General features: G+C 42.5%; 1 protein-coding gene across 2 annotated transcripts in view; it reads right to left on the bottom strand.

Moving 5' to 3' along the window:
• Nucleotides 1-24,686, bottom strand: part of LOC124625289 (palmitoyltransferase ZDHHC6) — a 127,191-nt gene that overhangs the window by 4,540 nt on the left and 97,965 nt on the right. For both annotated transcript variants that reach the window (XM_047149160.1, XM_047149159.1), the window contains 2 exons: nt 18,010-18,090; nt 116-303 (listed from right to left, as the gene is read on the bottom strand). In XM_047149160.1, the coding sequence (XP_047005116.1) occupies nt 116-303; nt 18,010-18,090 (269 nt within the window). The remainder of the gene's footprint in view (nt 1-115; nt 304-18,009; nt 18,091-24,686) is intronic.

Here is a 24,686-nt window from a genome sequence, read left to right as displayed (position 1 = left end):
ATTATTGTACTGTTACTCACTATAAAATGTAAATTACGTGCAAGCAACCTGTAAATAACAAATATAAAAAAACTAAAGAAAATACTATGAACTCAAACTCCATGTTAATACAAACCTTCTCCATCTTGTAACTAATACAACATCGCCTTGATCAAGAGGAAGACGATGTTCATCTGTACAAGGTGCATAAAATAATATGCGCCACCCTTTGGATACAGGAACCCACGAACCACAGTAACTGTCTCTAACTATGTATGTTCGAGACTGACTGCGTTTTTCAGCCTTTTGTTCTTTTTGCTCCATCTGCAAACGACAACATAAAGGATCAAAAACATTCTCCTGTAAGTTAATAGAAGAATTTACTATGTAAAAGAGATACATCATAATCTTCATCATATTGGTTTTTTTGCCAAGTCTAATAACTTCATGGTTGTCAGAAATTAAGAAACAGATTTTTATAGATATAACAGTAAAATGAACATCTGCTATTCTTTCTACCACCAGTTCTAGCACAAAATGTGAGTCAATTATAATAATATTATATACAGCCTGACAATAAAAGTTAAGCCCCCAGAACGCATCCTCAGATTTTAATGTAACTTTCTACACATACGCAATGTTGGCAGGTATGTAAATGATTAGCATTTCAATTCACTGTGACAGGTAGAACAGCCACAAGAGTGCATTAGTGTTGTTACCAGGCCAGGTATATAAGGGGTGTGAACAGCATCCAATGTTGAGTGATCACTGTGAAGGACATAGCAGGTACTTGTATGAGACAGCATTATCAGCACCTGACGTAGTCTGAAAGGGCCCACATTGAGAAAACATTACTGGAATTTTCGTTTTGTGTCTCATGTTGAGGTTACACACAAAAATAACTGTGAATGAATGCTCTGTGTGTGTGTGTGTGTGTGTGTGTGTGTGTGTGTGTGTGTGTGTAGGGGGGGGGGGGGGGGCGCGAGCGTGCGCGCGGCGTTCAATGGTAATGGTAAAATATTCTTTTTCTGCTTCTATATTACATTAATTTTACACCACAGGGAGAAATGAGTGAGGTGGCACAATGGTTGACACACTGGACTCGCATTCAGGACGACGACAGTTCAAACCCATGTCCGACCATCCTTATTTAGGTTTTCCACATTTTCCCTACATCGCTTCAAGCAAATGCTGGGATAGTTCCTCTGAAGGGCACGGCAAACTTCCTTCACCATCATTTCCTAATCCAATGGGACCGATGACCTCACTGTTTGGCCCCCTCCTCCCACATCAACCAACCAACCACAGAAAGTCTCTTGGAAGTGGAAAAAATCATAGATACAAATTTTGTTAATTTTCAGTATAACAGAAGGACTTCACTGCAAAAAATGAATTACTAAGAAATGGAGAAGAAACTTCTTACTTATATTACAAATGGGATTAAAGAAAGCAACAAAGGTAGACTGTGATATACAATCGAGACGTTGACACTGTGCCACCATAAGCATCGACAAGATGACAGTCTTGATGGGTCACTTTATGGGGAACAGTATTTGACCGACTGCTCACCTACCTGCACTGCAGACAATGCAGTGGGTCAGCAGCAATCCCCGACTAGATCTGAATGCATAATGACTTGTACAAGGCACTACATTCAGTTTTCTAAAATTTAATTCTAGTACATATTTTATGCACTATCATATTATTCATGTGATCCAAATCAATTGAATGCTGTTAGATGATCCTTTGTGGAATCATTACTCTGCTGCACACACATTTGACAGCAAAATAAAAAAAAAGTATCCGAGATGTTCAAGTGCAATTAAAATGAACCTCATTAAATATCTCTCTACATAATTTAAGTTGGGTTTATTTTAAATATAGATGCACACACAATGCTAATAAGAAGAGCAAAAGATGTATAGAAAAATATTTCAGGCCATTAATACAACATCCAGAAAGTTACGTGCTCCCTTATTATTCCAATTGCAGCATTTATTTAGCTCCAATAGGAAAGAGAAGTAGCTTTATTCATTTTAATAGTTTGCTGTCCCCCCCCCCCCCCCCTTTCCCTACCGTTTCCACTGTTTTGATATTTTGCTCTATCTGATGATATAATTTAATGTTTCCCCATTTAAGCTCACATACTGCAGATGCTATTGTTTCCAGCTTCTCACTTTGAATCATGCTGGGACGTTACTGGACTCCTTTTTCTCTTCAGCTGCTGAATCAGAACATAAGAGGCGTGACTATAAAATAAACTATGGCTGAAAAGAATTTTATTTAAAAAACACACTTATCACGCTCAGTATACTCCCCTCCTCTACCCCTACAATGTTCCGTGTGAATTTTCCATTGATGGAAACAGTGCCGGAAGTATTCCTCTATGAGCTCCTTCACGACGCGTGCCAGTTTTTGTTTCACTGCTTCAAGAGACTGAAATCTTGTTCCTTGTAATGCAGATTTGACTTAAGGAATAGATAAAAGCCACATGGTGCTAGTACAGGTGAATAAGGTGTGTGCTCTAACAATGGGATGATGTACTTCACTAGAGGCCTCTTAACAGACAATGCAGTATGATCCAGTGTGTTGTCTTGATGCAGAACCCATGACTTGTTCTTCCACAACTTGGTTTTTTTTCCCTTCTTATTTTCTCACAGAGTTGAGAAAGAACCTCAAAGCAGTAATGTTGATCAATAGTTTGATCTTCAGTAACCCAGTTTAACATATTAATTATGGGGAAAGATCCCTTATCATTTAGCTACAATATAGCAGGTCAGCAACTGGAAGCAGTTAATTCCATAAATTATCTGAGAGTACGCATTAGGAGTGGAATGATAATAGAAAGTTGATCATCGGTAAAGCAGATGCCAGACTGAGATTCATTTGAAGAATCTTAAGGAAATGCAATCCGAAAACAAAGGAAGTAGGTTACAGTACACTTGTTCGCCCACTACTTGAATACTGTTCACCAGTGTGGGATCAGTACCAGATAGGGTTCATAAGGGGGGGGGGGGGGAGGGAGGGGGAGGGGGGGGAGGGGGGAGAGAGAGAGAGAGAGAGAGAGAGAGAGAGAGAGAGAGAGAGAGAGAGAGAGAGAGAGCAGCGCACTTTGTTACAGGATCATTTAGTAATTGCGAAAGCATTACGGAGATGATAGATAAACTCCAGTGGAAGACTCTGAAGGAGAGACGCTCAGTAGCTCAGTATTGGCTTTTGTTGAAGTTTCGAGAACATACCTTCACCAAGGAGTCAAGCAGTATATTGCTCCTACGTATATCTCGTGAAGAGACCATGAGGATATAATCAGAGAGATTAGAGCCCACACAGAGGCATACCGACAATCCTTCTTTCCACGAACAATATGAGACTGGAATAGGGAGAATCGATAGAGGTACTCAAGGTACCCTCCGCCACACACTGTCAGGTGGCTTGCAGAGTGTGGATGTAGATGTAGATTATTGGTCAGTTAATTAAAATATTGTTTATTTATTTATTATCATAAATAAGTATTCTTTATGTGCGTTTTTATTTTAATTATTGGTTTTAGTTGGTTTGGCTTAGTTCCTTATTTCCTTTTATCTTTAATCTCCTGAAAACATGGAAAATATAAATATTTCATTTTAAATACCACAGGAGAGCAAGAGATGTCTTCTGCAGTTGTGATCTCGCAGAAATTCCTCATCACTATCTGCTCCACCTGAAATCTCCAAAACCTTTACTCGCTATGCAGATCGTTTGGCACAACTGTGTGGTGTGTTATTTGATGAGTCTGGATGATAGGTCCAACAATTCAGCAAATCAAAGTTTATTAATTCGGAGATAATCTCTCAACAAATTCTGACTGTGGAAAATGCAGGTTCACACTATCATTCCAAACTTCACCTCCGAGCGATCTATGTCTCGTAATGTCTGTACCGTGATAATTAACTACATTCGGTATGGAGATACACACACCTTGAATACTTTATGTTAGTTATTGTATTTTATTTTGTGCAAGAAATTATTAGAACATTGATTACATACCATAATTGTGTCTCACAACAAAACGATTTCTCTCCTCCTCCTCCTCTAAAACTAAATCCTTGGTTCAGTAAGACACAGAGATGTGCCCGTAGCATGGAACGTCCGATTCTCACAGTCGGCATATGCCGTTCGAGACAATATCAATATATTTTCCCAAGCTTCTTTCTGTTCGACTGAGTATTTTTGGCACCAGTTTCGCATACACTTTTCTCATGTTAAATGTGTTATATAAAATTTACCTTATGCATCCTTTGTCAATTCCTACAGTTTCAGAAATCGATTGAGTACTCAACCAGGGGTCAGATTGAATCATATCACCTACTTTTTTTTAATATTTTCATTGTTATTGATGTTGAAGGGTAACCCAAACGTGAGATATCTTCAGTGTCTTATCGGGCATCTTGGAAATGCTTGAACTGCTCAAAAACTTGTGTATGTGATAAACAATCTTTGCCACATACACCTTTTAATAAAATATAGGTTTCAGAAGCAGTTTTTCCAAGTTTCTTGTGAAACTTCATGACAATTTATTACTCAATTGTTACAGTGATCATTTTTCCAGTGCAACAAAATAAGAGAACTTACATAAAAAGGCCACGACTACAATTATCTGTCCATAGACAACAGAGATGTTGCATTCAACTGAGAAAGCTTCATGCTTCACAGCTACTGATTGTTTATCTTTGGTGCATGCGTACTTACTCTGTGACAGCATCAGTCCCGTTACTTTATAGTCATATCTCATATGTCTTTGTAACCCTTACATTAAAAGCTTATGTCATTATTTCTATTGGGTACACCCTGATTTTTATCATTTTACAAAGCACCATTTTTGGAACATAACTGAATTCTTCCTTGAAATCAAATCGGGAAGGACCTAATTTAAGTGTGGGTCTTTAAACATGGCCAGAATTCATTACATAAGTTTTTACTAATAAGTCAAGTGTCAAGCATATGGCATTGTACAATCTGTGCTACTACAAGAAATATAATTGATAGTAAAGATCTTACTCCACTCCCTCTTCTCATCACTGACACTTACAATTATCTTCACTTTGATTCAACGTAAGGTTAATAAACCCCCAATTTACCCAGTAGGAAAGCAAAAGGAAAAAATTAATAAGATCAGCATCTAACATTCCATTATTAGTAGATTATGTGTCTCTTTAGTAGTAGATATTAAGATATTTATGTCTCTCTTCTCATGCATAAATTATAGTTTACGTATTTCAAAGTAAACGCATACTACGTTATTTTGGAGAAAATGATGAAAGGTGCATAAAAAGGGAATGTGTGCATAACATGAGTGAAGGGTTGTGAAATGGACATTATTTATGCAGTTAAAAAGCACAAATTCAAAAGAGAACTACATCACATAGCAAAGAGTTGAAATCAAAGTGGTAAGTATTTTCTTTTAAATATGGCTCTTCTCCTTTCTGATTTTTTTAAACCAACAATTGGATAATATTTATCTTATTCATACTCCTGCCATTATCTCATTTCTCCGATTACTGCAACTTTACTTTTCAACAAATTCAATAGCAAACACTTTCAGCATAATAAATTAGTGTTTTATCATCTTCTCTCATTATTATGTCCAGATCACTTCCACCATTTTTAAAAGGTGAATACAGGTAACTGGTATGAGCAGTAGCTAATACCATACTAAACTACAAGTTTTACAAGACTTTTGTTCATTCATTAATTAACAGTTTTGTTGGGTTGAATCTTCATCGAAGTCCTCCTTGGCACTCCATTGGTGTGGGTAGCACAATGGAGCACCTAATGTGAAAGGAATTTCTGGTGTCAAATTCTGTCTTCCACATGCCACCCAAGGAGTATTTGAAACAAATAATAGAAACACAAAACAAACACATGAACATACACAGGATACCACCAATATTTGAAAAACAGTTTTTGTGCTTTTGAATATTATTAAAATGATAATAAAATTAGTTTACATACACTTGCTCATTTATAGTTCCTTCGCGTACTCTGTGTAAAATTGAACTGGTGTCCCATCAGGTCCAGCGGCCTTTCCTCTTGAGTGATTTTAATTGTTTCTCTATTTTGATATCTACCATTTTGTCATCTGTGCGACAGTCTAGAGAAGGAACTACAGTGCAGTGTTCCTCTGTGAAACAGCTTTGGAAAAAGACATTTAGTATTTCGGCATTTAGTCTGTCATCCTCTGTTTCAGTACCATTTTGGTCATAGAGTGTCTGGACATTTTGCTTTGATCCACCTATCGCTTTGACATAAGACCAAAATTTCTTAGGATTTTCTGCTGAGTCAGTACATAGAACTTTACTTTTGAATTCATTGAACGCCTGTCGCATAGCCCTCCTCACACTGCATTTCGCTTCGCATAATTTTTGTTTGTCTCCAAGGCTTTGGCTACGTTTATGTTTGCTGTGAAGTTCCCTTTGCTTCCGCAGCAGTTTTCTAACTCTGTTGTTGTACCACGGTGGCTCTTTTCCATCTCTTACGATCTTGCTTGGCACATACTCATCTAAAACATATTGTATGATGGTTTTGAACTTTGTCCACTGATCCTCAACACTATCTGTACTTGAGAAAAACTTTTGTGTTGAGCCATCAGGTACTCTGAAATCTGCTTTTTGTCACTTTGCTCCTTACACCAAGCAAGGCATTTACCAGCATGAAGTGTGGCTTATGAGCAGCCATTCGACCATGAAATCCAAGTTTTCTCACCTCCCGCCTAACTGTCATAGTACTTGCAGTGGATCCCGATGCAGTTTGCAATTTCTGTGTGATGGTCTGGATAGATGTCTGCCTATTACACATTATGATGCTCTTCAGCTATCAGCTGTCTCTGGCAGTCTGTACGCTTTTGTGCTGTACGTGTCCCTTCACATTTCCACTTCACTACCACATCGGAAACAGTGGACCCAGGGATGTTTAGGAGTGTTGAAATCTCGCTTATAGACATATGACAGAAGTGACACCCAATCACGTGACCACGTTCGAACTCTGTGAGTTATGCTCTCTCATGATGTCTAATGACTACTGAGGTCGCTGATATGGAGTACCTGGCAGTAGGTGGTAGCACAATGCACCTAATATGTGAAACATAGAGGAGGAGGAGGAGATTAGTGTTTAACGTCCCGTCGACAACGAGGTCATTAGAGACGGAGCACAAGCTCGGGTTAGGGAAGGATGGGGAAGGAAATCGGCCGTGCCCTTTCAAAGGAACCATCCCGGCATTTGCCTGAAGCGATTTAGGGAAATCACGGAAAACCTAAATCAGGATGGCCGGAGACGGGATTGAACCGTCGTCCTCCCGAATGCGAGTCCAGTGTGCTAACCACTGCGCCACCTCGCTCGGTGTGTGAAACATAGGTTTTGGGGGGTGTCCAGATACTTTTGATCACATAGTATCTGCTGCCCCACATAAGCCTGTTTCTGTTTCCTGGGCCATCTAATTAAAATATAAAATATTGTAAGAAGAATCACTCTTTTCATTTGTACAACAAATACTGATGTTTACTTTTTCATTAAGTAATTACTAATTCATTCAAAACAACATTTTTTTGCTTTGTTTTTGAAAGTGCCTAGCTTACGAATTTTACCAGGTAAGTTTACATATGTTTTAGATTGTGTGTTCATCATCATCAGTTAAAAAGCTATATGAACTTCAATGGTACTGGTTATGCTTATGTCAAAATATCTCAATATAGGGTGTTCCTGGAGGAGTAATCATTAGAGACAAAAAGTCTAGTAAACATGGGCTCTGAAGTGCATACCTTAAGAGCAAGAACACATGGGCATCTTTGCTACTCGAAAACACATCTATTCTACTGAACAAGTGCTCCTAACTCTTAAGGTATGCATTTTAGAGCCCATGTTTAGTAGACTTTTTGGCTTTGAATGAATGTTCCTGTCATGTCCCTGAATACTGACTGTTCCTCCTGGGACACCCTATATAGGACAGACCTTTTAGACAACTAGCAACACATGCAGCCCATTCTTAAATTTACTGGCTTTGGCAAAAATTAGAATAAGCTTGACTTCTTATGCTATAGTTAAGCTAACCATCCTTAAAAATTATACCATCCCAACCACGTTATCACTCAGAAAATTCCAAACAGTACAGTCTCTTTGTACAATATCTATACCATATTAAAGTTAACACCCTGTAGAGAATAGTATGAACCCTTACTGGTTGTCACCATGTAACAAATAAAAATCTATGAAAAAATCAAATCTATAAAAATAAATAAAAATATACACTACTAAGCTCAACCCAGATAGTTTTCAGGGGTCTGATGTAATCATCAATTTAGAACAAGTCTCCCACAGAGGAAAACTCCCACAGGATGTTCTACTTCCTCCAGCATTGCCAACACTAGCATTACCATTCCTGGTAGACTCTCCTACATGGGCTTAATTCCAACCATAAATTGGTACTTAGTCGTAATAAGGAAAAAAAGTACTTCCCTCCACAGAGGACACAGGGTACTATGGCCATGGTAATTATTTGTAGAAGCTCCACGAGTCTTCATTCCTTTACTCTTCATCAATATACACCACTATCAGTGCCTACCCCTTAAAAGGTAAATGTTGTTCCCAGACCACAATATTAAATAATGCTACAACTCTTCAGGAGTTTTCAGATAACATGATCTATCGCAGCACACTGTAATTGTTGATGCCGGCCCCTATCACGTGCACAAAGGGTCTCCACTATATGATGAACAGCAACTATCATTTTCATAATACTATTATGAAAGGAAAGTTGTGCCTATCTGCGACTCAGCTGTATGATGAGTAACTACTTCCCTTTTCATTATATCGTCACATTCCATCCTGGATTTTCTATTGAACTTTTCATAATACTGTCACATAAAACAAATTTACATGTTGTAGGCTAAATCTTCCCTTGATCCTTCCAATTAATTTCTCACTTTTTATGCTATATTTGTGACTTAACAAGGATTAAATCTCCCACTTTCAATTGCACGTGGGTGCCATTGCCCATATTTTCTTCTGTTTCTCTCCTTCCCTGAATAAACACACTTCAATATTCGTTGTCTGCACTTCTGGCACTATTACAAAAATGTATGCCATTGCTCCCCAACCAAGAGGCAGTGGACCAAACAGGTCCACAACCACAAGATCCCAAATGCTTCCTGTTATTATTGGTTATAAAATAATGTGTGTATGTGAAGTAAATACTTTCAATTTCTGACAAGTACTGTATGTTCCCAGTATTTTCTGTGCTAGTCTAAAAATATACACTTATGTGATCAAAACAAAAATCCTAATTCTTTGCTTGCCTCATGTCACACACATTCAGAGTTTCCTTAATAACTGATATGTGAACCCACTTTTTTTTTGGTGGGGTTTAAGGGCACTCAACTACTGAGGTCATTAGCGCCCAGTCACTGTTGTTAGAGCACATGGAATCTAGTAAAACTCAAGGGGAGGGGGGACACCAGAAAGACCTAACAAAGATGTAGATAAAATAAGTAAAAAGGTTAGATGTCTTTGGACAAGCCAGTCAAAGTTATAAAACGCAGAACATGAGCAGCTGCTCGAGCGTCATCAGCTAAAATATCCGGTAAAGTAGATGGCAGGGACAGGACAACACAAGATCGACTAAAGCGGGGACACGACAATAAAACATGGAGCACTGTTAATGCCTGACCACAAGGGCACTGCGGGGCTGGGTCACCGGAGAGCAGGTAGCGGTGGCTAAACCGGCAATGCCTCAATCTGCAACCTGGTCAGAAGGACCTCCTCTCGCCGAGATGGTCGGGAGGAGGTTGTCCAAGCAGTTGGGAGCGGTTTTACTGCGCGGAGCTTGTTTCCTTGGAGGGATGACCAAGCATCCCACCACAACGACACAAGCCTCTTACAAACATCCCCACAAACGTCAGATGACGGGACACAATGGGAGGCTGGCCGAGGCAGGAAGACTGCAGCCTTGGCTGCAGCATCCGCAGCCTCATTCCCAGGCACTCCTACATGTCCGGGAACCCACAGAAAGCTGACAGGAAAACCATTATCAGCGAAAGAATGGAGGGACTGCTGTATCCGTTGAACTAAGGGATGGACCGGATAGGGAGCTCCAAGGCTCTGAAGAGCAATGAGTGAGTCAGAGCAGAGTACATACGATGAATGGCGGTGGCGGCGGGCATACTGAACGGCCTGATGGAGAGCAAAAAGCTCGGCCGTAAAGCTGGAACATTGGTCGAGGAGCCTGTATTTAAAGGTGGCGGCCCCGACGACAAAGGCACAGCCGACACCATCGTCAGTTTTGGAGCCATCGGTGTAAATAAAGGTGTGACCGGCAAGTCGAGCACGAAGTTTGACAAACCGTGAGCAATACACTGCAGCCGGAGTACCCTCCTTCGGGAGTGAGCTGAGGTCGAGATAAATATGAACCGGAGCCTGGAGCCAAGGTGGTGTCGGGCTCTCACCCTCTCTGAAGGTGGTAGGGAAGGCAAAATCCAATTGTCGAAGCAGGCGACGGAAGCGGACTCCGGGGGGCAGCAGGGCAGACACATACAACCCGTACTGACGGTCGAGACAATCGGCGAAGAAGGACTGGTAAGAGGGGTGGTCGGGCATAGACAACAGCAGGCAGGCATACCGACACAGCAGTACGTCGCGCCGGTAGGTCAATGGTAATTCGGCAGCTTCAGCATAAAGACTCTCGACGGGACTAGTGTAGAAGGCTCCGGTCGCAAGACGTAACCCCCGATGGTGGATGGAGTTGAGACGGTGTAAGAGGGATGGCCGAGCAAACGAAGCTCCCATAATCCAGCTTCGATCGGACTATGGACCGATACAAGCGAAGAAGGACAGTGCGATCCGCTCCCCAAGATGAACCACTAAGAGCTCTGAGGACATTAAGGGAACGTGTACAACTGGCCGCCAAATAAGAGACATGCGGAGACCAACACAGTTTCCTGTCCAACGTGAGCTCTAGAAACTTAGTTGTTTCCATGAATGGGAGAACAACGGGACTGAGATGTAAGGATGGCGGGAGGAACGCTTTATATCGCCAAAAGTTGATACAAACCGTCTTCTCTTCAGAGAACCGGAAGCCATTTGCCACGCTCCATGAGTATACGCTGTCTAGACAACGCTGAAGGCAGCGCTCCAGGAGGCATGTTCTCTGGGCACTGCAGTAGATCGCGAAGTCATCGACAAAGAGAGAGCCTGAGACATTAGGTGGAATGCAATCCATAATTGGATTGATCGCGATGGCAAAAAGGGCTACGCTCAAGACGGAGCCCTGAGGCACTCCGTTCTCCTGGAGGAAGACGTCGGACAATACGGAACCCACATGTACCCTAAACTTTCGAATCTGTTAAAAAGGAATCAATAAAAAGGGGCAGGCGACCGCATAGGCCCCACCTGTGCATAGTGCGGAGGATACCTCCTCTCCAACAGGTATCATAAGCCTTCTCCAAATCGAAGAACACGGCTACCGTTTGGCGCCTTCGCAAAAAGTTGTTCATGATGAATGTCGACAAGGTCACAAGGTGGTCAACAGCGGAGCGGCGGCGACGAAAGCCGCATTGGACATTGGTAAGTAGCCGTCGAGATTCAAGAATCCAAACTAACCGAGCATGAACCATGCGCTCCATCACCTTACAGAGACAGCTTGTAAGAGAAATGGGGCGGTAAGTAGAAGGAAGGTGTCTATCCTTCCCGGGTTTGGGTATAGGAACAACGACGGCGTCACGCCAACGCATGGGGACCTGACCTTCGGTCCAGACGCGATTGTAGGTACGAAGAAGGAAGCTTTTGCCCACCGGAGAAAGGTGTGCCAGCATCTGAACGTGAATGGCATCTGGCCCCGGAGCAGAGGACCGGGACAGTGCAAGCGCACATTCGAGTTCCCGCATAGTAAAGGGGGCATTATAAGTTTCCAGATTCAGCGAGTGGAAGGAAGGTCGCCGAGCCTCTTCTGCCTCTTTCCTGGGAAGGAAGGCAGGGTGGTAATGGGCGGAGCTTGAAACCTCCGCGAAAAACCGGCCGAAGGCGTTGGAGACAGCCACAGGATCAACGAGGACCTCATTACCTGAGGTCAGGCCAGGTACCGAGGAGTGGGCCTTAATGCCCGACAGCTGGCGCAGGCCACCCCATACGACAGAAGAGGGAGTAAAACTGTTAAAGGAGCTGGTGAAAGAGGCCCAACAAGCTTTTTTGCTGTCTTTGATGACTCTACGGCATTGCGCTCGGAGTCGTTTGTATTCAATACAATTCGCCAATGTAGGATGGCGGCGAAAGGTGCGTAAAGCACGTCGTCGAGCACGGATAGCGTCTCTACAAGCCTCGTTCCACCAGGGGACGGGAACGCGACGTGAAGAAGAGGTAGTACGAGGAATGGAACGTTCAGCAGCATTGATGATAACAGCCATGAGGTATTCGACCTGACTGTCACAACTGAGAAAATCGTGGTCCGGAAAGGTCGCCAGGGAGGAGTAAAGTCCCCAGTCAGCTTTCGGTATGTTCCAGCTCGAAGGACGTGGGGATGGGGTGTGGTGCAGGAGACGAACGACACAGGGGAAGTGGTCGCTCGAATATATGTCAGAAAGGACATACCACTCAAACCGACGGGCAAGAGTGGTAGAACAGAGCGAGAGGTCCAAGTGGGAGTAGGTATGAGTAGAGTCCGAGAGGAAAGTCGGGGCGCCAGTATTGAGGCAGACAAGATTGAGATGGTTGAAGACATCCGCCAAGAGTGAGCCTCTTTGACAGGATGCAGGAGAGCCCCAAAGGGGATGATGGGCATTGAAGTCGCCAAACAATAAAAACGGCAGGGGAAGCTGAACAATCAGGTGCATCATGTCTGCCCGACTAACAGCGGATGACGATGGAGTGTAGATGGTACAAACTGAAAAAGTAAAAGCAGAAAGAGTAATACGGACAGCTATTGCTTGGAGTGGGGTGGTCAATGGGATGGGATGGTAATAGACATCGTCCTGAACGAGCAACATGACCCCACCATGAGCTGGGATACCGTCCACAGGGGTGAGGTCATACCGCTCCGAGGTATAGTGGGTAAAGGCAATATGGTCAGTCGGGCGCAACTTGGTTTCCTGGAGACCAAGGACGAGCGGACAGTGCAGGCGGAGGAGCAGTTGTAATTCCTCCCAATTAGATCGAATACCTCTTATGTTCCAATGTAACAAGGCCATCGCTAGTCAAAAAAGAGGGGGAACGAGACGGGGGAAGAGCTGGTCACCTCGACAGCCGCGGAGGGCCAGGTTTCGAGGGAACAACGCTACAACCGGCGGGAGGCGGATCCTGTTCCATCGAGTCGTCGCCAGCTGCGGCCGCTGTCCCTGGTGGTGTAGGAGGGGCATCATCATTTGCTGACGAGAGGCCAGCTGAGCGCCTGGCAGCAGAGCGTCCCGGCGAAACTGAGGATGGCCGGGAGCAGCGACTCATGGATGGAGTGTCAGACAAAACGCGCCGGGGTGGAGAGGGGATAGAGACTTCTTCTTGGGGGCCTTCTTGGAAGTCTGAGGAGGCACAGGGGTGGTGGGCTGGACCCGAAGAAGGTCCTCACGCGCGGGGTCCGTTTTGGAACGCCGGACCTCGGAAGCTGGTGTCCGGAACGTTGCCCCGATGGACTCCTGAGAAGAGGGTCGCTTCTCAGGTGGTAGGGGGAGGTGGGGGGATGGGGGGGGGGGGGGGTTGGGGTGGTGGGGGGGTTGGGGGGGTGGGGGGGGAGAGGAGGAGGAAGGGTGGCCCCTGGGGCAGAGGGGGCAGGGGCCACGGGGAAGGAGGATTTGGAAGGGAGGGATTTGGGAGGCGGAGGCAGAGACCCCGTATGGGGGGAGGAGGTGGAGGGGGGGACAGGATAGGGGTGAGGATACCGCGGAAGGAGGGGACACAACTGAGGCAAACGAAGTGGTCAACGGCACGGGATGGAGGCGGTCATACTTCTTCCTGGCCTCAGAATAAGAGAGACGATCCAAAGTTTTGAGTTCTTGTATCTTCTTCTCCTTCTGATATGCGGGGCAGTCTGAGGATCTAGGCGAGTGGATGCCAGGACAATTAACGCACCGAGGTAGTAGGGTGCATGTATGTTCCTCACGAAGAGGACGTCCACAATCGCCACAAAGGGGCTCAGCCTCACACCGTGACAACATGTGCCCAAAGCACAAACACCAAAAACAGCACATAGGAGGCGGGACGTAAGGTCGCACGTCGCACCGGTAGCACATCACCTTTACCTTCTCCAGGAGAACGTCCCCCTCGAAGGCGAGGATAAAGGCCCCGGTGTCGATGCGACGGTCTTTGGGGCCGCGCTGGACTCGCCGGACGAAATGCACGCCTCGGCGCTCCAGGTTGGCCCTGAGCTCCTCATCAGATTGCAGCAGGAGGTCCCGATGAAAAATAACCCCCTGCGTCCTATTTATTGCCAGATGCGGGACAATGGATACTGGGATATCCCCTAGGCGGTCACACGCCTGGAGCGCCGCCGACTGTGTGGCGGAGGTGGTCTTTATAAGAACGGACCCCGAACGCATCTTACTGAGAGCCTCGATTTCCCCGAAGATGTCCTCAATGTGCTGAACAAAGAACATGGGATTGGAGGTGGCGAACGTCCCCCCATCGGTTCGAGAACAGACCAAATAGCGGGGGAAGTACTTCGCCCCAAGCCGGCGGGCCTGTCCCTCCTCCCAGGGAGTGGCCAAGGGGGAAAGGGCAGGAGAACCAGAACTAGAGACAGTACCTTTCCGTTTGAAAGACTCGGCCGCAGAGCGACCTGATACGTGTTGACGTTTCATCTGCGAAACGTCCGCCCCGATACCACCCACTCCGACCAGGGGCTCTCCACACGGGCGCCACCCAGCCTCAGCAAGGGCCACCTGCCAGGATGACCGTTGCCGGCAGTCCTGATGCCCCAAGGAGATGGGCATCTACTCCTTGGCCGACGTGGGGAGGGTGCAGCTCAGGTATTGGCAGTACGATCCCTGTGTTGTCAGGGGGCTACAACCTAGAGGGTACATGACGACCCCACCACAACGGGCTGGCTACTGTGCTGGATTTCTGGTGCCATGGGAAGTCCATCATGATCGTAGGTGCAGATGGGGACGCACTATGGGCGTAACTTGTACAACCCATCAGGCGTTTAGGCCCAATCTGAGGAATAGTGGGTATGGTTACAATGCTGGTACAATGCTGAGTGCCAAGGACTTAGTGCACTGAGGACCAGTGGTACACCATGTAAGGCGTCCTTCCCCAAAAGGCTCGTACTTCTGTAGAATTTTGAAAAATGGAGGTCAAACCCCAAGGGGGACCATCACATGAAAGGCCAAAACGGTTGAAACTCCTTTTAGTCGCCTCTTACGACAGGCAGGAATACCTTGGGCCTATTCTTACCCCGGACCCGCAGGGGGATGTGAACCCACTGTTATATAATGAGGTTCTTACCTCAGATTGTACAGTAGTAACATAAACGAGTAATTTATTGTCTATCAAATTCAGTTCTTTCCTTACCTGAGAATCCCATACATCCAATTTCCACAATCACAGTTCCAATTAATTTCAAAATACCAAAAGCATTTCAACATTCTTAGTTTTGACTTGCTCTAAATTACCATTTGTGTCTATTACTTATTTCTGTAATATTTGTACTATATTCACTAGAATATTCTACACCAAACTGGATATAAATGCTCAACTTTGCTTTCTACCTTTTCTTCCATCAAGTCTACACAACATCTCAATCTTGTGCATGTTTTAATCCTCATTCCATTTCCTTTTCTAGTTTTTCCATTCTCCCATTTAATTAAGAACCCAAATCAAGCCGTTTATCATCTGAATTAAAAAGTCTTTCATCTAGTTGAGAAAATCATCAGTTTTTGCTGTTGTGTGTGACAATAGCTACACAACTGTCTCAAATGCTTCATTTTCTTCTATGAGAGTCACGGCCATCAATGTCCTCACAAATAACAATTTAAAAATTACAGAAATGTTAATAACAATAATGAAGAAGGTATATAGTAAATGATCTATGTTTCTTTTATCCAAGTTGTTCATAAACCAATAAACTTCACTGAAAAATTTCGCTATCTAAATTAAAACCTGACTAATATGTTCCACGTTTAAACTGACATTCCCCTGGAGAGGTCATTGTATAAATAAAAATTAAAAATCAACTGCACAATACACAGTGTCTTATTTAATCACAACCCATCGGGTTTTGAAGAAATGAACTCCAATTAGAGTTTGTATAGGTCAGTCTGACGCTCATCTGTAGAGGCTGCATGAAGTCGACTGTCACTGGATGCAAACTGCGCCGGCTGCCACGATGTGTGGAATGACTGCGTATGAACTGCCTATTAAACAGATCTAAAATGCTCACTGCACGTACTGTTTCCACTGTCCTAAATTATTTTTCCTGGAAAACATCTCTCTGACTTCCTGCTTTTGATTGTTCATTTCTCAAGACCATTCAAAATTATATTAAATTTGTAGTAAACCTTTTTTTTATTTACTAGCAACCATCAAGTATTGCAAAACAATCGTTATTACCATTTTGCTCTCACTGTTGAATATGTTGATGACTCACTATTGATAACTGTTGCTATGAAAAATTTACAATTACATATTCTATGAACACATATGAAATGTTTCAGAATAATTTCAAGTTCAAATTCTGAAGCATTTAAAAATTTTTGTCATGTAATTAATTAAGCGTTAGTTTCATTTCCGATCAGTGATGGCTTGTCACTATTGTAACGTCATATAAGTATGAAACACACACACACACACACACACACACACACACACCACTGATGCACAGTGCTTCAATATCACTTTTTAAATAATCTGTCTACTCACATTAGTTTTATAATAAAAATAAACACAAAAGTCTTCACTTCTTTTTATGTTGTACAGTTGCTCAGTTTTTAAAAATACACCAGAATGCTTCAATGCATAATCGCTTTGTTTGAAATTTGCTGCAATGTATAATGGCTTAAGTTTGAAATTTTTTTCAACTTCTCGTGTTTGTTTTAGTCATGCCTCTTCTCCTGTTTGTATTTTTTGAAATGAACAACCAGGTAATATTTATCAAATTAAGACTTTTTCCACCAACTTCTTTCACCAGTTAGTGTTGCTTCCTTAAATTATAATGAATTAGTGTTTTCTTATCTTTTGCAATTATTTTCTTCAAAGAACTTCTGGCTCTTTTAAACAACAATGAACCTGTATTATAAATGTATGTGGATACAGATATCTATGTATGAGCAGCAGCTAAGATCATTATACACTGAAAGTTTTACAAGAGTTTCATTCATCCACTGAAGTACATTGTGATTATGTAGTTCTCTGAAGTCCTCCTACAGTGTTGGTAGCTCCATGCACCACCTGCTGTGACATAGGGATTTCTGCTGTCAAACTCCATCTGCCACACACCACCCAAGGAGTACATCAAACGAATAATAAAAACACAAGACGAATATTTGAACATATATAAGGTTCATCTACATATAACTAACAAGTTTTCCTACTCAAATATTGTTAAAATTATGATAAAATTAGTTGTACACATTTGCTCAATTATAGATGATGAGGGTAAAGAAAATTTTGTATCCCTAATGTTTATGAGAAAGTTTCCTATTTCAAATCGGTCAAATTCTGTACCTTCACAACTTCCTCAACCATAACTGGATGGCTCTGTGTGTCTTCCTTGTAAAACATAGCTACGGAAGCTGTTTCTTATCAAGTTAATAAGCTGAGAAGAGAAACAATCTGCCTGATACTCGCCTGGAATGTTAGATGGCAATCTTCTTAATCTTTTTTTTGTCTTTCTTATTGGGTAAATTGGAGTAAGCAATGGAAAAGCATGCACACACGCACATGTATCACAACTGAACACTTTACTTTCTCTCTTCAATTGAATGGACAATCACCCATGTATCTTTCAGGTGCTTGCTTTTTGTTGTTGGATACAGCATATGCAATTTAAAACAAAGCAAATAGACCAAAATCCGAAGTACCTACAGTCAGAGTGAACTGATTGCATCCATCTGCTACAGGCCAGAAGACACCATCACCGGCAGGAACCAGCGACCAATTTATCACCTGTGACAAACAAACACTAATAATCACCGAAATAAAAGCAACTGAGTGAACAATGAATTATGACCATTTGTTAACTTGTAAACTTTACCAAGTATTCACCTCTCCAATATAAGACATGCGAGAATATGTTTTCATGTTGTTTAGGCATATTTTGTCATTTCCTATCTGTCTCCACAGCAGTACTTATTTCTTTTTTAGGTTCATGATCTTAACACTTATCCCATTTTTGGAATTGTTGGAGAATACATTGAAATGGACACATAACCTGTATTACAATATTTTTTTGAAAGAGTATGAATTTATTTACAATGCATACAACAACTGATAAGACAGTAATGGAACATTTGTTTCCTCCTCACTGGTGTGGCACTTATGTCACATTCTGGATCATAATTCAATTTCAATACAGAATTAAATTCACTGCTGTGGCACTGCATGTCTGAAGAGGTGTAGTTTGGTTACCTAGTCCATTATGACATGGTCAAGACATGCAGAACTGAAGTGTGCAAAAGTTTCAGTCAGAAGGAGACTTTGTCCTCAAGCTATAGCAGACCACAGAAACTCCTGTACAAATTTGGCAGCAATGTGCATACTTATAGTGATGATAAGTACTTTATTAATACACCCAGCTGACCTTACTGGAATCCGGATTTTTTATTCAAACTGATGTTTCATATCTGCATTGTGATGTATTTAAGACTTTCAGAAAATAAACAAATGAATCAAATTAACATGATGAATGTTGGCAGAGATGACTGATCTTTCATGGAAATGCCTCTGCATGGGCAAGTGAGAAATTGCTAGGGATATTCATTAAGCAGCCTATCTCACTGTTTGGTGACATTCACATGTGACTCGTTATTGAACAAACAAGTTATAGTTCTGAGGTTAAAAGTGAAATAAATGTTAAAAGTACCTCAGGTATTGTTTGAAGCAATCTTAAATGACTCTCAAAATTCGCAAAGCCAGTAATGCATCACGCCGTTAATATTCCATTCTTTTTGAAAGTCTTGGAATTGCTATATTGATACTGTGATTTTTTGGAGAATAGAGCATTCTTTGCTGCCGACTAAAAAAGTAAAGAGGGTGACACTAATGGAACCCAGGCTAAACCATCACACTGAGATTTTCCACTATGTGGAAGCCATTTTAAGTATGTTAGTAAGCAAAGACTAAAAGGACTAGCTTGAAACATTGAAAGAATTTGTTTGGTTTACACAGAGTGAATATAAAGTATTAAAATGTATGTCACCAGTATCATTTCAAACGTGATAGTCACTATTATGTGTAATAAGTGTCAACGATTGTGTATAATAAAGAAGTTTTAATAAATCATTCGTCTTTCAACAGACATCAGGCTTAGATAATGTACAATGTGTGTCGCTCTTCAGTGTATGCCATTACATGCAGCTATGGTAAGAGCAAATATAGAAAAACAAAAGTAATTATATTTTAAAGTCATTGCAAGTCACTGAAATGTTCTTGTTATGAAAGAAGATCAATTTTTCCAGTGATTCCAGGGCATTTGCACTTTTTCATAAACATTCATATGCTCAGTAGGAGTGCGTGTGTGCTACTTGAAAGTCGGACAGTCACTGAGTCCAGCAGTGAATAAATGTAACAGCATAATTTGCAGCACCTGAAGCTGACTGGGTTGGTCAGTGAAATGCTGTGCACAAAATGGAAACAGCAACTTGAATGAATAACAAGCACAACAGTTAATCAATCATGAGAAAACCTGAACAATTTTAGTTTTGCTCTTATTTTCCTAGACAGGAACAACAACTTTCAAGAGGATAATCCTTATATAAACAGTGCATACCCTGCAGAACTGAGCTCTAAACATCATAATGATCTAGAGTGGTCACAAAACTCTCATCATGCAAGAACACAATAAAATGAAGCATCACATTCCTTAGCCAATTCCTCTCTTACACATCAACAATGAAAGATGCTCTGCATGCAACTTGTTTTAACTCATCCATATGCAAGACTACTTCTAACATCCTACTACAAAGTTTCAAAGTCAAATCACTTCTCTACAGAAAGTGAAAGGATAACTGACTGATTATTAGGTTGGTGGTTTGTTTGTTTTGTTTTGTTTTGTTTTGTTTTAGGGTGCAGAAACAACTATGGTCTACAGTCCCCCATGTCAAAACTGTAGAACACAAAGACAAAGAGAGGAGTTAAAAACGACTACATGTCAATCCCAAACAACGGAAGACAAGACAGCTAAAAACTGGGAGGTGGAGAAAAGTCTATAAAATATGCCATAGAAAAATGGAGGTCCAGAACTAAAAATTAAATGGCCTTTGCCTTACTGCTACAACGGATAAAAAATAAAATGCAGTGGACAGCCTGCGAATCATTCGCTAAAACATCCGATAACTCAGCTGGCAATCAAATGGGAACATAAGTGGTTAAGAAAATGGCATTCCATAAAGAAATGTCAGACAGCCAAAAGCTGGGCACAATGGGCACAAAGTGGTGGGGGAGCACCTTTTAACAAACGGCGATAGCTAAGAGACAATGCCTAATTCTAGTTAAAATTATCTCCTCGAGGCAAGAGAGCCGAAAAGATGTCCTCCAAGCCGCTGGGAGAGGCTTAATAGCCCAGAGGTTGTTCCCTTGAAGGAAGGACCAATGGTGATGCCAAAGTGACACCACCTGCTGACAACCGGCAACAGAGATCGTGTGAGGGAATGTAAGAACTAGCAGGCTAAGCTATGAGGACTGCAGCCTTAGCAACAGTGTCAGCAGCCTTATTTCCCGTTAGATCGATGTGACCAGGAACTCACATAAACATCACAGTGGATCCATCAACAGTGAGCAAGTGACAGCTTTCCTGGGTCCATTGCACTAAGGGATGGACAGTATGCAGCACAAACAGACTTTGAAGGGCGCTGAGACAGTCAGAGCAGATGACACAATTGAAATGCCTGTGTCGCCAGATGTACTGCTTGGCCTGATAGATGGCGAAGAGCTCTTCTGTAAATACTGAGCAGTGTTCAGAAGCCAAAACCAAAAAACATCGGCGTCAACAACGAAGACGCACCTGACATCAGTCAGAGCGATCAGTGTACACATAGGTAGTATCGCAAAATCCCATGCAAAAGTCGTGAAACTGAAGATGATAGAGCAAGGCTGGAATAATGTCCTTACAAAGCAAGTGAAGGGCAAGGGGAACATGGGTCACCACACGAAGCCAAGGTACTGAAGGATTCACACCCATCGGAAAAGTTCCAGGTAACATGAAGTTAAGCTGCCGCAGGAAGAGCCGAAGGCGAACTCCAGGAGGTAACAAAGAAGAGGAACGTGCCCCATACTGGCAATCAAAGGAGTCAAGGAGGCATAGGATGGGTGGCCACGCATGGTCGACAAATGGCATGCGTATCTGCTGAGGAGGAAGTCACGGGGAGAGAAAAGCAGTAGTTCGGCAGCTTCTGCATACAGACTCTCAACTGCACTAGCGTAAAAGGTGCCAGTGGCCAAATGGATGCCATGATGGTAGATAGTATTGAGACGGTGTAAGAGGGATGGATGTGCAGATGCATAAATGAAGTACCCATAGTCTAGATTCAAACAGACAAGGGACCAGTACAAAAGGAGGAGGGTGGTTCAAGCTGCACCCCAGGAAGTACCACTGAGGACACGTAGTTTGCACCCGTGGTCTAGGGGTAGCGTCTTTTACTCACAATCTAAACGTCTTCGGTCCCAGGTTTGAATCCCGCCACTGCTTAAATTTTGATTAATAATCAGCATTGACGGCAGAAGACTTCCGGCATAAGAAATCACCCTCATTCTACCAACGTCCTTATCAAAGAGGGTGGAGGAGTGGACAGAGGTCCGGGGCACTCTTGTCCTAGGGGTAGGAAACTGCCCCTAAAGGCAGAAGAATCAGCAATGATCAACGGCATGAGGATGCAGAAGGCAATGGAAACCACTGCATTAAAGACACATAACGTGTATCCACAGGACACATGGCCTGTAATTGAAGAAGTGTCATGACGATCTCTCCAATTGCAAAAGATTCTGGAATAGTCCCCCATCATTCGGATCTCCCAGAGGGGACTGCCAACAACAGAAGGCTAACGTTCTACAAGTCGGGGCATGGAATGTCAGAAGGTTGAACATGGTAGGGAAACTAGAAAATCTGAAAAGGGAAATGCAAAGGCTCAATCTAGATATAACAGGGGTCTGTGAAGTAAAGTGGAAAGAAGACAAGGATTTCTGGTCATATGAGTATAGGATAATATCAACACCAGCAGAAAATGGTATAACGGGAGTAGGATTCATTATGAATAGGAAGGTGGGGCAGAGAGTGTGTTACTGTGAACAGTTCAGTGACAGGGTTGTTCCTATCAGAATTGACAGCAAACCAACACCAACAATGATAGTTCAGGTATACATGCCAATTTTGCAGGCTGAAGATGAAGGGATAGAGATAGAGAAAGCGTATGAGGATATTTGAAGGATAATACAGTATGTAAAGGGGGAAGGAAATCTAATTGTCATGGGGGATTGGAATGCAGTTGATACTGGATTGTAAGGTGCACCCAGGAGCAGATACAGACTCAGATCACAATATAGTAATGATTAAGAGTAGGCTGAAGTTTAAGACGTTAGTGAGGAAGAATCAGTATGCAAAGAAGTGGGATACGGAAGTACTAAGGAATGATGAGATACGGTTGAAGTTCTCTAAGGCTGTAAATACTGCAATAAGGAGTAGCTCAGTATGCAGTACAGTTGAAGAGGAATGGACATCACTAAAAAGGGCCATCACAGAAGCTGGGAAGGAAAACATAGGTACAAAGAAGGTAAATGCGTAGAAACCATGGGTAACAGAAGAAACACTTCAATTAATCAATGAAAGGGGGAAATGTTCTGGGAAACTCACGAATACAGAAATACAAGTCCCTGCAGAATGAAATAAATAGGAAGTGCAGGGAGGCTAAGAGGAAATGGCTGCAGAAATAATGTCAAGCCATCAAAAAAGAAATGATTGTCAGAACGACAGACTCAGCATACAGGAAAGTGAAAAAAACCTTTGGTGACATTCAAAGCAAGGGTGAACATTCCATCAGAATTTCTAGAATCATTGGTGCAAGTGGCAACAAAATGACTGTTCACGTTTTTGTGTAGAATGTATGAGTCTGCCAACATACCATCTGACTTTAGGAAAAACCTCATCCACACAATTCTGAAGACGGCAAGAGCTGACAAGTGCGAGAATTATCGCACAATCAGCTTAAAAGCTCATGCATCCAAGTTGCTGACAAGAATAATATACAGAAGAATGGAAAAGAAAATTGAGGATGCGCTAGATAATAATCAGTTTGGCTTTAGGAAAGGTAAAGGCACGAGAGAGGCATTTCTGACATTGCAGTTAATAGTGGGAGAAAGACTAAAGAAAAATCAAGAAACTTTCATAGGATTTGTCCACTCGAAAAAGCGTTCGACAATGTAAAATGGTGCAAGAGGTTCGAAATTCTGAAAAAAGTAGGGGTAAGCTATAGGGAGAGATGGGTAATATACAATATGCAAAAGAGCCAAGAGGGAATAATAAGAGTGGACAACCAAGAACGAAGTGCTCGTATTAAAAAGGGTTTACACCCTTATGACAAGGATGTAGTCTTTCGCCCCTACTGTTCAATCTGTACATCAAGAAAGCAATGATGGAAATAAAAGAAAGGTTCAGGAGTGGAATTAAAATTCAAGGTGAAAAGATATATATTATATGAATCGCTGATGACATTGCTATCTTGAGCGAAAGTGAAGAAGAATTACTTGATCTGCTGAACGGAATGAACAGTCTAATGAGTACAGACTATGGATTGAGAGTAAATTGAAGAAAAATGAAGGTAATGAGAAGAAGTAGAAATGAGAACAGCGAGAAACTTAACATCAGGATTGATGGTGACAATCTAGATGAAGTTAAGGAATTCTGCTACTTAGGCAGCAAAATAAGCAATGACGAACGGAGCAAGGAGGGTGTCAAAAGAAGACTAGCAATGGCAGAAAGGGCATTCTTGGCCAAGAGAAGTGTACTAATATCAAATATCGGCGTAAATTTGAGAAAGAAATTTCTGAGAATGTATGTCCGGAGTACAGCTCTGTATGGCAGAAAAACATGGACTGTGGGAAAACCGGAACAGAAGAGAACCGAAGCATTTGACATGTGGTGCTACAGGCGAATGTTGAAAATTATGGGGACTGATAAGGTAAGGAAAGAGGAGGTTCTGCGCAGAATCGGAGAGGAAAGGAACATGTGGAAACACTGATAAGAAGAAGGGATAGGATGATAGTACATCTGTTAGGACATGAGGGAATGATTTCCATGGTACTGAGGGAGCTGTAGGGGGCAAAAACTGTAGAGGAAGACAGGAATTGGAATACATCCAGTAAATAATTGAGGACATAGGTTGCAAGTGCTACTCTGAGATGAAGAGGTTAGCACAGGAGAGGAATTTGTGGTGGGCCGCATCAAACCAGTCAGAAGACTGATGACAAAAAGACACTAAGGGACCGCATACAGTGGGCTGGGGTTGTCAGGTAAGAAATGTAGGAGGGCCAAGAAAATTTCATATCGAATGAGC

This window comes from Schistocerca americana, chromosome 1, assembly GCF_021461395.2.
Source record: "Schistocerca americana isolate TAMUIC-IGC-003095 chromosome 1, iqSchAmer2.1, whole genome shotgun sequence".
Lineage (NCBI taxonomy): Eukaryota > Metazoa > Arthropoda > Insecta > Orthoptera > Acrididae > Schistocerca > Schistocerca americana.
This window is presented reverse-complemented; position numbering and strand designations above follow the sequence as displayed.